At 35.6% G+C, this 12,769-nt stretch overlaps 1 protein-coding gene across 1 annotated transcript in view; it reads left to right on the top strand.

The window, feature by feature from the left end:
* The window catches only part of TYR (tyrosinase), a 110,638-nt gene extending 98,374 nt beyond the window's left edge, over positions 1-12,264 (top strand). The window contains exons 4-5 of the mRNA XM_029208270.1: positions 2,935-3,116; positions 11,628-12,264. Coding sequence (XP_029064103.1) covers positions 2,935-3,116; positions 11,628-11,854 — 409 coding nt within the window. The 3' untranslated portion in view covers positions 11,855-12,264. The remainder of the gene's footprint in view (positions 1-2,934; positions 3,117-11,627) is intronic.
* The last annotated feature ends 505 nt before the right edge of the window (positions 12,265-12,769 follow it).

The raw sequence follows: 12,769 nt of genomic DNA, 5'->3' as shown, positions 1-12,769 counted from the left end.
AAAAGAAGAAAACTGTAGATGTTAAAATAAAAAGAATAATTCATAAAATTATAGGACTTGAATAGACTTAAGCCAGTTCCTAATTTCTTCAGTTGAGGAAATGGAGGTACACACACAAAAAAACAATCTTCTTGAATCCTCTGTTTCCCCATTTCTGCTTAAAGAAGAATAACCATTTTTAAAGAACCAGCTCAAATATACATGGCTTTGGCATTTCTATGCATGTCTCATGTCTCTCACCATTTGTAGAATTCTTCCAGTATAACTTGAATCATGAGTAGAAGGAAGAAAAGGAAGAAATGCTGTGGGGCTGAGGATGGCTTCTGTTTACCACCTGTCCAACACTTAACCATATATCTTACTTATGTTAGTTTAATTAATCAGTTTTTAATTTTTTTACTTACAATGTTTCCAGTGTAAAACAATTCATTTATACATATATACGTATATACGTACATATATACATATTCTTTTTCAGATTTTTTTCTATTATAGGTTATTACAAGACATTGAATATAGTCCCCTGTGCTATACAGTAGGTCCTTGTTGTTTATCTCTTTTATATATAGTAGTGTATATCTGTTAATCCCAAATTCCAATTTTATCCCTCCCCTCCCTTTCCCTTTGGTAACCACAAGTTTTTTTCTATGTCTCTGAGTCTATTTCTGTTTTATAAATAAGTTCATTTGTGTTGTATTTTAGATTCCACATGTAAGTGATATCATATTTTATTTGTTGTCTGACTTACTTCACTTAATATGGTAATCTCTAGGTCCATCCATGTTGCTGCAAATGGCATTATTTCGTTCTTTTTATGGCTAAATAATATTCCACTGTATATACATACAATATCTTCTTTATTCATCTGTCAAAGGACATTTATGTTGCTTAATTAATCCTTACAATACCTTCAAGACATAAATACTGCTCCCATTTTGCAGATGAATAAAAGGAAAATTAAACAGGTTAAGATCTTTTACAAGTTTCCTTTGTCACAACCCACAGAATTCAGGTTTTTGCACAGGTTCAAGTTTCTCTAAAACTTAACGTATAGTAAGTACTCAGCAAACATATTTAATAATTGAGCTGTTTAGGGACCATTTGGTATTCAGGGACCAGATTTGCAGTGTTTATCAGCAGCCTGCTGATCTCTCAGTTTATTCACAATTAAAAACAACTTTGACCACAACTAGTATTTGAAGTCCAGATTCTCTAAGCAAATAGAATTGCTTTTCATCACAGAAAAAGTGATCACCACTGCTGCCATCTGGCTTCCTTGTTCTCTTCTTTATTGTACTTCAAAAGGTTTTCTCAAAAAAATTATTTGTTTGCTTGAAGTACTATCACTTTCTTTTTTAGACCCATCGTCTCGACCATGCACTAACCTTTTATCTCTGAGCTTCAATTCTAGAGCTAAACAACAGTAGCTTATATATCTAGCACTTTCATAAAAATTATCACATTGGATAATTTGGAAACAGATAGGACAGATATTATTACTTTCATTTTAAGGATGAGAAGGCTAAGTCTTCAAGTGGTTCAATGATTTGCTTATGAGCTTATGCAACTGATACAGCTCTTAAACCACAGATCTAGGACTCAAGGGGAGTTCTCTGACTCCAAATATAGTATTCTTCCCTCTATGTTATATGGTCTGATAACACAAAGCCATTCTCTTTATCGCACCTTTAATGATCCACTATAAATTCTGCTGTAGCTTAGTTTTGCTTCCATTCTTACTAGGCTTTTTCGATCCCATAATTTTTTAGCTTTTGTTCCAGTTAGAGTTTTTAATTGCATGCAGCAGAAACTCACTCTGGCTGATTCAACAGGAAACAAATTTGCTGAAAGGGTATCAGATAGGTGAGGAGATCATGGAGAAGCAGGTTGAGAAACAGATGGGAACAAGGGAGGAGGGCAGCAGTCAATCATCTGCCAAAACCATGCTCTAGAACAGGGGTCCCCAGCCCCCAGTTGGAACTGGGCCACACAGCAGGAGGTGAGAGGCGGACAAGCAAGCGAAACTTCATTTGGGTCTCCGCATTGCTCCCCATGGCTCACATTACTGCTTGAACCACCCATCCCCCCCGCCCTCTCCCCCCCACCCATCCCATCCATGGAAAAATTGTCTTTCACGAAACCAATCCCCAGTACCAAAAAGTTTGGGGACCGCTGCTCTAGAACACAGGGTACCCCTGGACACCTTTACTAATACCTCTGGCCTCGCTGCCCTTAAAAACAGGATGTTGGTTTTCCATTGTCCTTGCTTCTTTGTGTCAGTGTCTCCTGTTTCAAAGTCTTGGATGGGTATGTCTGATTCACTGAGTATTGATCATGTGGTCATACTCGAGCTTCCAGGGAAGTTTGGAAACCACAAGTTTCCAAGTTAAGTATTTTTAGCCTCTATCATGGAAGGTGAGCTCTTTCTCCCACCAAGATTCATTAAGCATACACTGCACCAAACATAACAAGGAGGTTGAAATAATTGAAAGTCCCCTACCATGACCAAAAAATGGCCAAATTCTAATACTGATTCCAATTTAGTTTTGCAAGTTCTTTCTTTAGGTGAACTTTCTTTGAGATAAGAGACATATTTAATTTACAACTATGTCTCAATTGTCACTCAACCAATAATTACACTTGCTCTGCAGCATTCTGAAGGGTCTAAACTTGTCATGTAAGTTTCATTTATCTTCTAAGAAATTTCTCTTTCAAAATTATCCTCTAATATTTCTCTCAAATGAATGAGTTTCATCAGGGCCTGACAGCATGAACTGGTGACTTACAGAATATTTTCAAAGTGTGAAAACTATATTTGGCATCTTTCCACAGCTTTAGGTTTTAAGATATGCCTTGTTATTTTACTTTAAGAATTCCAAATATTTCTTTTACTAACAATATGTTTCTGACATTGAATCATCCTTTCCTCTGCAGTATTTTTGAACAGTGGCTTCGAAGGCACCGTCCTCTTCAAGAAGTTTATCCAGAAGCCTATGCACCCATTGGGCACAACCGGGAATCCTACATGGTTCCTTTTATACCTCTCTACAGAAATGGTGATTTCTTTATTTCATCCAGAGATCTGGGTTATGACTATAGCTACCTACAAGATTCAGGTAAGGCTCAGGTTCTTTCATGTGAATTACTGAGTCTAGTGTGACCAATGTCTTTTGAGAGAGTGCAAAACCTTATGTTTTTACATTATCCCCAAATTATTTAAATTGGGAAAATGCGTTACGATCCTTAACTCATCACTGATTTATTATTCCATGGACCAAGTTGCAAGAATCTTTAAATTTCTGTCCTTTCTGCTTAATATAGAGCATTTTGCATATGGCAACCATGGGAAGAGCACTAAAATTAAAATCAGAAAAAAAAATGGGTGTGAGATGTGACACTATAAACTGACTTTTGTGTGACCTTGGGAAATTTGACTTCAGTTCCTTGAATCTCAGTTTCTTAACCTTAAATATTAGGAATAGAATACCTCAAAGAGATATTTGATAATTAAATGCATTAAGAGCCTAGGGCTGTCAGCACAAGTTAAACATCTAACAGTTTTTGAAATCATCTTTGGGAACTTCCTGCTAGGGTTACCAAGAAAATTTGTGAACATTTTGATGTTAAACATAGGTAATAATAATAATGATAATAGCTATTATAATAATAATTGCTCTGACTATGATTAAGTCTAGGATTGTAATTAGATCTAGGCTTTAAATAATCTTCCTTAGTAGTAGTATGTCAATATCTTTTTGATAAATACGGAACAGGTAGTAATGTCTCCCCCTACCTGTGAGCTTGCTACATATCATACATGCATTACTAATCAACCATATATTAGGTAAAGTATTATTATCCCTAGAATGAGGTAAGGACACTGATGCTAAGATAATTTGAATGACTTTCCCAATAGCAAATGCCAGTATGTGGAAGAGCCAGATTTCAACACTACAGGGTCCTCTCCACTGCAACACAAAATGGTCAACAGCTAAAAAAACGGTTAAACAACACAGAGTTTGTGGATACGAGGTATTCGACAAGCACTGATGTTTCATTATATTCGTTGATAATTCATGGAAACATAAACAGATTAGTAAAATAAAATGAACAAATGAATGACATTTACCAATTTCCTATGTCTTGTTAAACTTTAGTGACACATAAATGAATGACATACCTCCAGACCTCAAGGAGCGTTAAATTAAATTCAGTATGGAAGTCAGACAGTTGTGCAAAAAAGTGTGAAACATCAGGCTGTGTTAAGTGCAATAAAGGAGTCATAAACCGAATCTTATAAGAGCACAGAGGAGAAAGCAATGACTTCAGAGTAGTTCAACCTAAAAAGACAAGACAAGGCCTTGAAGGATAAACAGGCAGGTAGCAGATAGAAAAGGGTAGGGAATATTCTAAACTAATAGAATAACAAAAATAGAGGTGTAAAGTGTACCCTGTATTTCTGAGATGCTAAATTCTCCTATTTGAGTAGTATGAGCAATGAAAAATTACACTGAAGAGATAAGTTGAGTTATTTCATAATAGCTAATATATTATGGATCTTTTCATGTTCCAGGAACTTTTCTGGGTATGCTGTGTGCATTATTTCCTTTAATTTTCATAATTACCCTGTGAAGTAAGCACTATTATTTCTTTTTCCTGATCATAGATGAGAAAACAGAGGCTTAAAGAATATAAATAACTTGTCCTGGGCCATCTAGCTAGTATGTGGCATAGCAGAACCACATTTTAAGGCCAACAGGAGAAACTGTATTTTATCAACCTTTTCCTGCCCTTGGGGGAACCATTAGTTGGACAGATTTGGGTTCGATACCTGTTTTGCTTTATCTGAAGACCATAGCCAGTGGAAGGAATACTAAAATGGCTGGTAGAGGAGATGAGTTCTTTGAAAACCTGGAGATCACTAAGAACAGAGGATTTTGCAGAGGGTGGAGGTATGGTAAGGGAAGGGGCTCCCAGTGAGTCAAAAAGAGGGGCAGTCTCAAGTAAAGTGTTTTTCCCTCCTTCTAAAAACACCCACAGTACATAAAGAAAGGAGAATATTGGTATTGGTTTTTCAAAGAGTCACCACCAGGATTTTATAATTTCCATTTTCAGAACATAACAGACTCTTTCACAGGCTCTTGCTTTTATTACACTATTCTCTCTGGCTAAATTCTGATCCATATCCATTTGTCACACTCTCAGATATGAAATCATTGTATACATATACAGAGTCACGTTTAATCACTCCTTTAATAGAGTTACATGGTAATTTTTCTACATATGAATCTTTCCCCCCGCTACCTTGGCTGTGAGCCCTACAAAATCAGGGCTCATGTCCTCAAGTCAATTCTCTACGTCTGCATCTTTATTCCTGTCCTGCCCCTAGGTTCTTCAGAACCTTTTTTTTCCTTAAGATTCCATATATATGTGTTAGCATTCAGTATTTATTTTTCTCTTTCTGACTTACTTCACTCTGTATGACAGTCTCTAGGTCCATCCACCTCACTACAAATAACTCAATTTTGTTTCTTTTAATGGCTGAGTAATATTCCATTGTATATATGTACCACATCTTCTCTATCCATTCATCTGTCGATGGACACTTAGGTTGCTTCCATGTCCTGGCTATTGTAAATAGAGCTGCAATGAACATTGGGGTGCATGACTCTATTTGAATTATGGTTTTCTCAGGGTATATGCCCAGTAGTGGGATTGCTGGGTCATATGGTAGTTCTATTTTTAGTTTTTTAAGGACCCTCCATACTGTTCTCCATAGTGGCTGTATCAATTTATATTCCCACCAACAGTGCAAGAGGGTTCCCTTTTCTCCACAGCCTCTCCAGCATTTATTGTTTGTAGATTTTTTGATGATGGCCATTCTGACTGGTGCGAGGTGATACTTCATTGTAGTTTTGATTTGCATTTTTAGATATTTTTAACGTATTTCAAGTCTTCTATTGCACTAGATATTTTCTAGGTGATTTTATTGGTTTATTTATTCTTTCTGCATACATATGTTTAGTAACTACCTTGTTCAAGGCATTCTTTTAGATACTGTGGATACAGTGGTAAACAATGTAGTCTCCTTCTTCACAGTGCTTACATCCTAATGAAAGAGAAAGACCTTAAACCACTACTTACCTAATGACTCGTTTGTTTAGAGATGTGCATATCTCTAGGGGTCAATGAAGTGACATTTCAGAGAATATCAGTAACAGGAAGAATTAATTAGTTGAAAAGGAGGTCTTGATTATGAATTTTGGCCATATTGCTACGATAACAGAGCCATTAATGAATTTTAAACAAATCAGGATCAAATTTGAGTTTTCGTAAGATTACAGTTGCTGCAGCTTGTAGGAAGTTTTTTTTTTCAATTTTATTTTATTGAAATATAGTTGATTTACAATGTTGTGTTAATTTCTGCTGTACAGCAAAGTGATTCAGTTATACATATATATACATTCTTTTTCATATTCTTTTCCACTATGGTTTATCACAGGATATTGAATAGAGTTCCCTGTGCTATATAGCAGGACCTTGTTGTTTATCCATTCTATATATAATAGTTTGCGTCTGCTTATCCCAAACTCCCAATCCATCCCTCCCCCACCTCCCCCACTTCCCCCTTGGCAACCACAAGTCTGTCCTCTATGTTAAAGACATAATGTTGAGCCAAAGAAACCAGACATCATAGAATATATACTGATGATTATATTCATATAAAACCTAAAAAGATGCAAGTTTTGTGTCAGTTGCAAAGCACATTCGGGGAGGCCAGTGAAAATGCTATTACGAGTATCCAGGGGAGAGGCGAAGGAAGTTGGAATTGCAGTGGTGGTAAGAGGCAAGGCAGAAAGGACAAAAAAAATGTGATATTATTTTGAAAACAAAATTTATGGAACTTGGAAAATGATTACATATAATAGGTGAGAAAGAAGGAGATATTAGAGTTGCCCTTAAGCTTTCTGGCCTGTGCAAATGATGAATGGTGATTGAATTCATTGAGATAGAAACAATAGGAGCAGGGCCAGACATGGAGTGAAATGGGGTGAATGGCACATCAGGGTAAATATATCTCTGAGGCAGTTGGATAGCCTTGAGCCTCAGAAAAGATTCTGCCTGCAGATACTAATGTGAGAGACATCAGCATATAAATTGTTATCTTTGCCAATCTTTACAATCTTTCGTAGTAGTGATTTTATTCTGTTTTATAGGTAAGTAGATTGAGAACAGAGAGATAAAGTGACAAATTCTAAGTCACAAAGCTCGTAAGTGGCAAATATAGAATCCCAAATGAGTTCTCTCTCCATGACTCCACAGAAGAGAGGGTTCTCTTTATACTTGCCTTGTACACAAATGTTCCACCTCGTTGTCCCTTCCCTAGTGTCCCAAATGGGTACTTTTTACTGAAAAGGCAACAAAAACCACTGGAGGAGAAAAGGGAAAGAAGGCTCAAAGAGTCACATTAGGGGATTAAAGGTATTTATTTATAGTTAAATTTTTAAAAATAAAATTGATTCAAAATGTTTTATCTATTTAGAGTCCTTTTCATATAGCTGTGAGCTTATGCCACTAATTTTAGAGAAGTTTTGCTTTAAAATAAGCAACAGCAATTGCTTATTTTCTATTTTATGAATTATTCTGTTGCTCCTTCTGTTGTACTTTCAAGGAGTTTAAAATTTATCTTTCATTCTTCTAGTCATTCATTTATTCATTCATACAGCAATGTTTACTGAGACACAATGCCAGAATAGAGTAAGCTAAACTTTAAGCTTACTAAAAAATTCTTTAAAATTTCTTGATATAATTTAGTTCAGGCAGTTAATTATTCATCATTTAGGCACTCACGTTTATGATTACTTAATTATTTTCCGTAAAAGGCAGCTGATGTCTTCTTGCTTTAGTCAAACATTTTCTCTTACAATTGAATTTAGTGATGTTTTTCAAAATTGAGTAGCAGGTGATTTTGTTGCATGCATAACTGATTGAAAGGTGAGACCAAAAACCTTTGGCAATGAAGGGTTGAGTCCTTGATGCTGTTGGCAAATGTAATCCTGCCTTTTGTCTGGTGTTACTTTGTGAAGAGCTTCCTTCTTCCAATATATTCCAAAAGACCTGGACATTTGATTTTAAAAATGAGAGGAGGAGGCATGTTCACAGTAACTGGAGGGTCTCATTCTGCACATGAGGTTTGATGAGGACTTGTTCACTAGTGCTTCCCTATGTGTATACACAGGTGCATACTGTTCCTTCTGCCTGGGATGGCTTGCCATCAGCATGCCACACTCAAGTCCTAATTTATTTATTCTTCTACTCAGTGGGATAGTCTCCTGGGATGCCTCCTCTGACTCCTCAGGCAGTTATAGGAGGTCTTTTCCCCATTATCCCATTGTATCTTTTATATACTTGCATTGGAACAGCATTGCTCTTAAAATAATTTGTTTACTTGTCAGTCTCCTCTTCCAGTTATTATTTCCTTCAGTCCAGGGGCTCTGCTTACTCAGCCTTTCACATGCAGTTCCTGGACCAGCACCTGACATTTATTGTGTCTCAGTAAACATTGCTGTATGAATGAATAAATGAATGAATAGAAGAATGAAAGATAAATAAGACATACTACTTGCTCTCAAGAGTTCATGATGAAGCCTGAAAATTAAGACGTACATATAAATAATTACAACATGTAGACAATTGTGCCAAGTGTCACAAAGGGGCAATAAAAGAAAAGAGTCTGGGAATCCAGAAGAGAGAGCTGAGCAGAATCAGTGTTCAAAGCAGGTGTGAGAGAGAAAAACTCTTACTGGAAGCTGGTTCAGTTGAAATATTGATGGAATTACTATGGAGTAAGAAGAATCGATAACAGTTATAAATTACTTTTTATGTGAAAGACATCATTCCAAAGGTTATACATACATTGCAGAGTCTAAATATTACAGGCAAACTTTCTAAGTTACAGATTTTGAATTGGTTAAATTAGGATAATGATTCCTAACTACCTCATGTGTTTGTTGTGTGGATAAATGGGCATATGGATGCGCTTTGGAAATGACAGAGCACCAAACAAATAGAAGACTCTATGATTATTCTGAAGAGAATAGGTGACAGAAAAAAATGGAATTTTAAGTAGGTAAAAAAATAGAAAACTTTTGATATTAAGAAATAATTTAAAGATACACCATTGAGGCTCAAAAGCAAATAACTGAGGAAGACATGTCTAAATTTCAGGTTGAAGCCATTGAGAAATACAGAGTGTTTCAAAGAAGACAGTCCATTGGTGACAGTAAAATTTAAGACAACTTGAAATGAACTGAAGTAGAGAAATAATAAGAGAAACTGGAGAGCAGAAGGACAGACAAAGAAATAGTGTTTTAAAATTGTGAAAGAATTTGAGCTGAGCCTTAAGCAATAAAGAAATCATACTTATTATGTAACCTCTCTGTAATCTGCATTTTGTGAGACATTTAAAATGCACTATATGTTGAAGTGACTAATAGCAATGCAAACTAAACATTTGTAATTTCATTTTCAAATTAACTTTTAAATGTGTTAGAATGGTAACCTTTATGTTTGATGAAAATAATTTTCACATTTTTAATTTCTTTATTTTAGCTTTCATTTCTTAGATTTAAATTAATATTAATCCAAAGTTATGAATCTTTTTTATTATAATTTATTTTATAATGTTAGTTCTTTGCAACTTATTGTCCCCTCCTGATGAAGAGAAACCTAAATCTGCTCTATTGTTTCAAATTATGCTTAATGGATTCTAAGAATTTTAGAGGTATCTTAGTGACAGCTGGTAAAAGGACAGTACCAAGGACAAAAAAGGAGAAAGTAACAGGAGAAATGGGGTTTGAGCCTTGTAGCCCCACTTAAGCCAGGGAAGCTCCACTGTTATCTTCTTTGAATGAAGATTGGAATTTAATATAAAATTAATTTTTGGCAAATTCTCCTGCTTTAACTGTTTTCAGTGCTTGAGTTTATGGTGATCAATAAGACTCCCACTTTACATTTCACTTCATGTTGCTACCCATTCTTTCCAAGATATTATATTAAATAAATATTAAGTTTCTTTTTATATTGTTGATCTAATTTTTATGATATATGAAGCTTACATATAACTGTAATTTCAGAATATCCTAAGGTACTTTATCTTTTATTGTTGTAGGAATCTAACTAACTTTAAAAATAATTAGGACCTTTTGAAGTGCAAAAGGCAGAAACTCCATAGAAACAAGATTAGATAAAAAGATAATTTATTGGTTTACAAAATCCAAGGAAGGAATGAACATTTGAAATGTAAGAAAGACAAAAATGCAGCTGAGACTGAGGAACAGCAGGAACCAGCAAACTAAGCTCCCTAAAGATTCATTCTCCCCCTCTCTCTCTTCCCCGCTCCCTACCCCCTCTCTAGCTCTAAGACTGTTATCAGCTCCTGAGTCATCTGACTCTTAATTCCAGCACAGTGAATTCTGAGTAATGATTCTGACTGGCCCAACTTGAGTCAGTGGTTCACTATGAACTAATCAACAGTAGCCAAGAAAATAAGTCATAAAAAAAGTGTTATAGTTCCCACATCAGCAACAGGGGGAAGGTAGGGATGGGGAGTAGATATAGGCTCAAATATCCATGGCCTAAATAAGTTAGTTTATTTATTGCTCAAATGGCAGTCTTGGTATGTTGTCAAATACAAGCTCCATAATTTCAGGGACCAGAGCTGCTTGTTTCTTGTAGTTCTATAAGACCTAGGGTTTACCCTTGATCACATGATCTATGGTGGCTCACCAACGTACTATCTGCATTAGTTGAAAGGGGAAAAGGGAGAAGGAGAAGGCATACCTTTTCTTTTTAAGGGAACTGCCCCAAAGTTACATGTATTACTTTTGCTCAAGACTTAAGTCACATAGCCGTAATTTGCTACTAGGTAAGCCCAAGATGCACTCTCTTCTTTCCTTTGTATCACAAAATGGATATAGAGTATCTTAGAGTGTCTTGTAAATAGTGATGGGGACTTTAAAATCAAGCAAATAGATATAATAAATTATTAACTCCAAGTGGAAAATAATGTAAGAAAGGAAAGGTAATCATAGAATAATATTTGGTTCAATTGTGAGTAATATTTAAATATTAAAAATAATGGAAATCCGAGATGTGGATTTGACCCAGATCATGGTATTATTATGCTGAAAATATGGAGGAAAGAAAAGGGAAACTGTAAGAGAGCTCAAATCATGTTTATACCTGAGGAACTCCAGAGATAAACTTGACAAATTAAGAAGTAGTAATATTTGCCTATTATTCAGAAATATGGGGTCAAATAACAGAATAAATAACTAAAAGAGTAACAGTAGCTGACTTGGGGGCAGGCACTGTACAATTTACAAATCAGATAATATCTGTGAAGTTTAAAACATCCCAACAAGGTGGTATTGTTTTCCTATTTTCCTGATGAAGAACCTGAAGCTTAGGAGTATTAGGTGTAACTTTCCCAAGATCTTATAGCTAGTAAGTAGCAGAGCTGGCATTCAAACCCAAGCACCTGACTCCAAAGTACTATGCAAGGATGGTGATGGTGATGATGGTGATGATGATAGTAAAAACATTGGGATGTCTTTCTATTTCAGGACCAGACAGTTTTCAAGATTACATTAAACCCTACTTAGAACAAGCGAGTCAGATCTGGCCATGGCTCATTGGGGCAGCCATGGTAGGGTCTGTCCTCACTGCTGTGCTGGGAGGACTCACTAGCCTGTTGTATCATCGAAAGAGAAAGCAGCTTCCTGAAGAAAAGCAGCCACTCCTTATGGACAAGGAGGACTACCACAGCTTGTTGTATCAGAGCCATTTATAAAAGGCTTAAGCAATAGAGTTGGGCCAAGAAACCTGACCTCACTCTAAATTAAATGATGTTAAAGTCCCTAGGGGTTGTCCCAGAAGAAATCCTTGGTGTGTGTCTATGAAGATCATTATTAGAATTGTTATCTTAATACAAAATATACCCCTCGTCCAACTCAGGTAGAAGCCACCTGTGCTTGCTTTGCTATATTTTGATCATTCCCTTAATAGTTTTCCTCAAGCCCATATTTCCAAGGAAAAGATGCCATTTGGTAATGGAGGTGCTAGTCTGCTAGTCATATCTGAATGAAAGTGCTCTTATAAAATATGACAACAATTGTGATTATTTTCCTCCTGATTGTTTAACGACATGTTTCTTTTATTAGCCCCTTTCTTTGATTTTAATAAAATAGTAACGAATTTACACTAATTGACTCCTTTGAGCTCGAGAAATACATTTTAATTTTCCTAAGAAAGCATAATGTTTCCCTTATATTTTACATTCCTGCTCCAAAATATGTTATGGACTTCAAGTAGAAAACAATCTTCAACTCTTTCCTGCCATAGTTCTGACTACATTTTAAGGCCACTGAAATCAAGGGCCCTTCGCCTGAAAAGAATCTGGCTAAGTACCTGTCTTAAGATGTGCTTATGAATTATGTTGATGAAGATGATAATAATCTTATTATAGAGCTTTTATTTTATCTTCTAAGAAGAACTTTATTAGAGAATGTTTAAAATGCTATAAAACATTTCACGGTAGAGAACAATTATGTGAATATCAGCCTGTCTGCAGTTCTAGTAAAATAGCTTATCACTATTTTTCCTGGCTATTAAGACCTTAAATTAGAAAGTCTAGATAATCTTGTTACTTGAAATTTTAGGTCCAGTTGAATTTCTAAAAATAGTCCAATTGACATTCCATTTGTAT

The sequence above is a fragment of the Monodon monoceros genome, unplaced genomic scaffold (genome assembly GCF_005190385.1).
Source record: "Monodon monoceros isolate NGI ecotype Baffin Bay Population unplaced genomic scaffold, NGI_Narwhal_1 Super_Scaffold_7, whole genome shotgun sequence".
Taxonomy (NCBI): Eukaryota; Metazoa; Chordata; class Mammalia; order Artiodactyla; family Monodontidae; genus Monodon; species Monodon monoceros.
The sequence above is the reverse complement of the archived record's forward strand: the minus strand, read 5'-3'. Positions and strand labels throughout refer to the sequence as shown.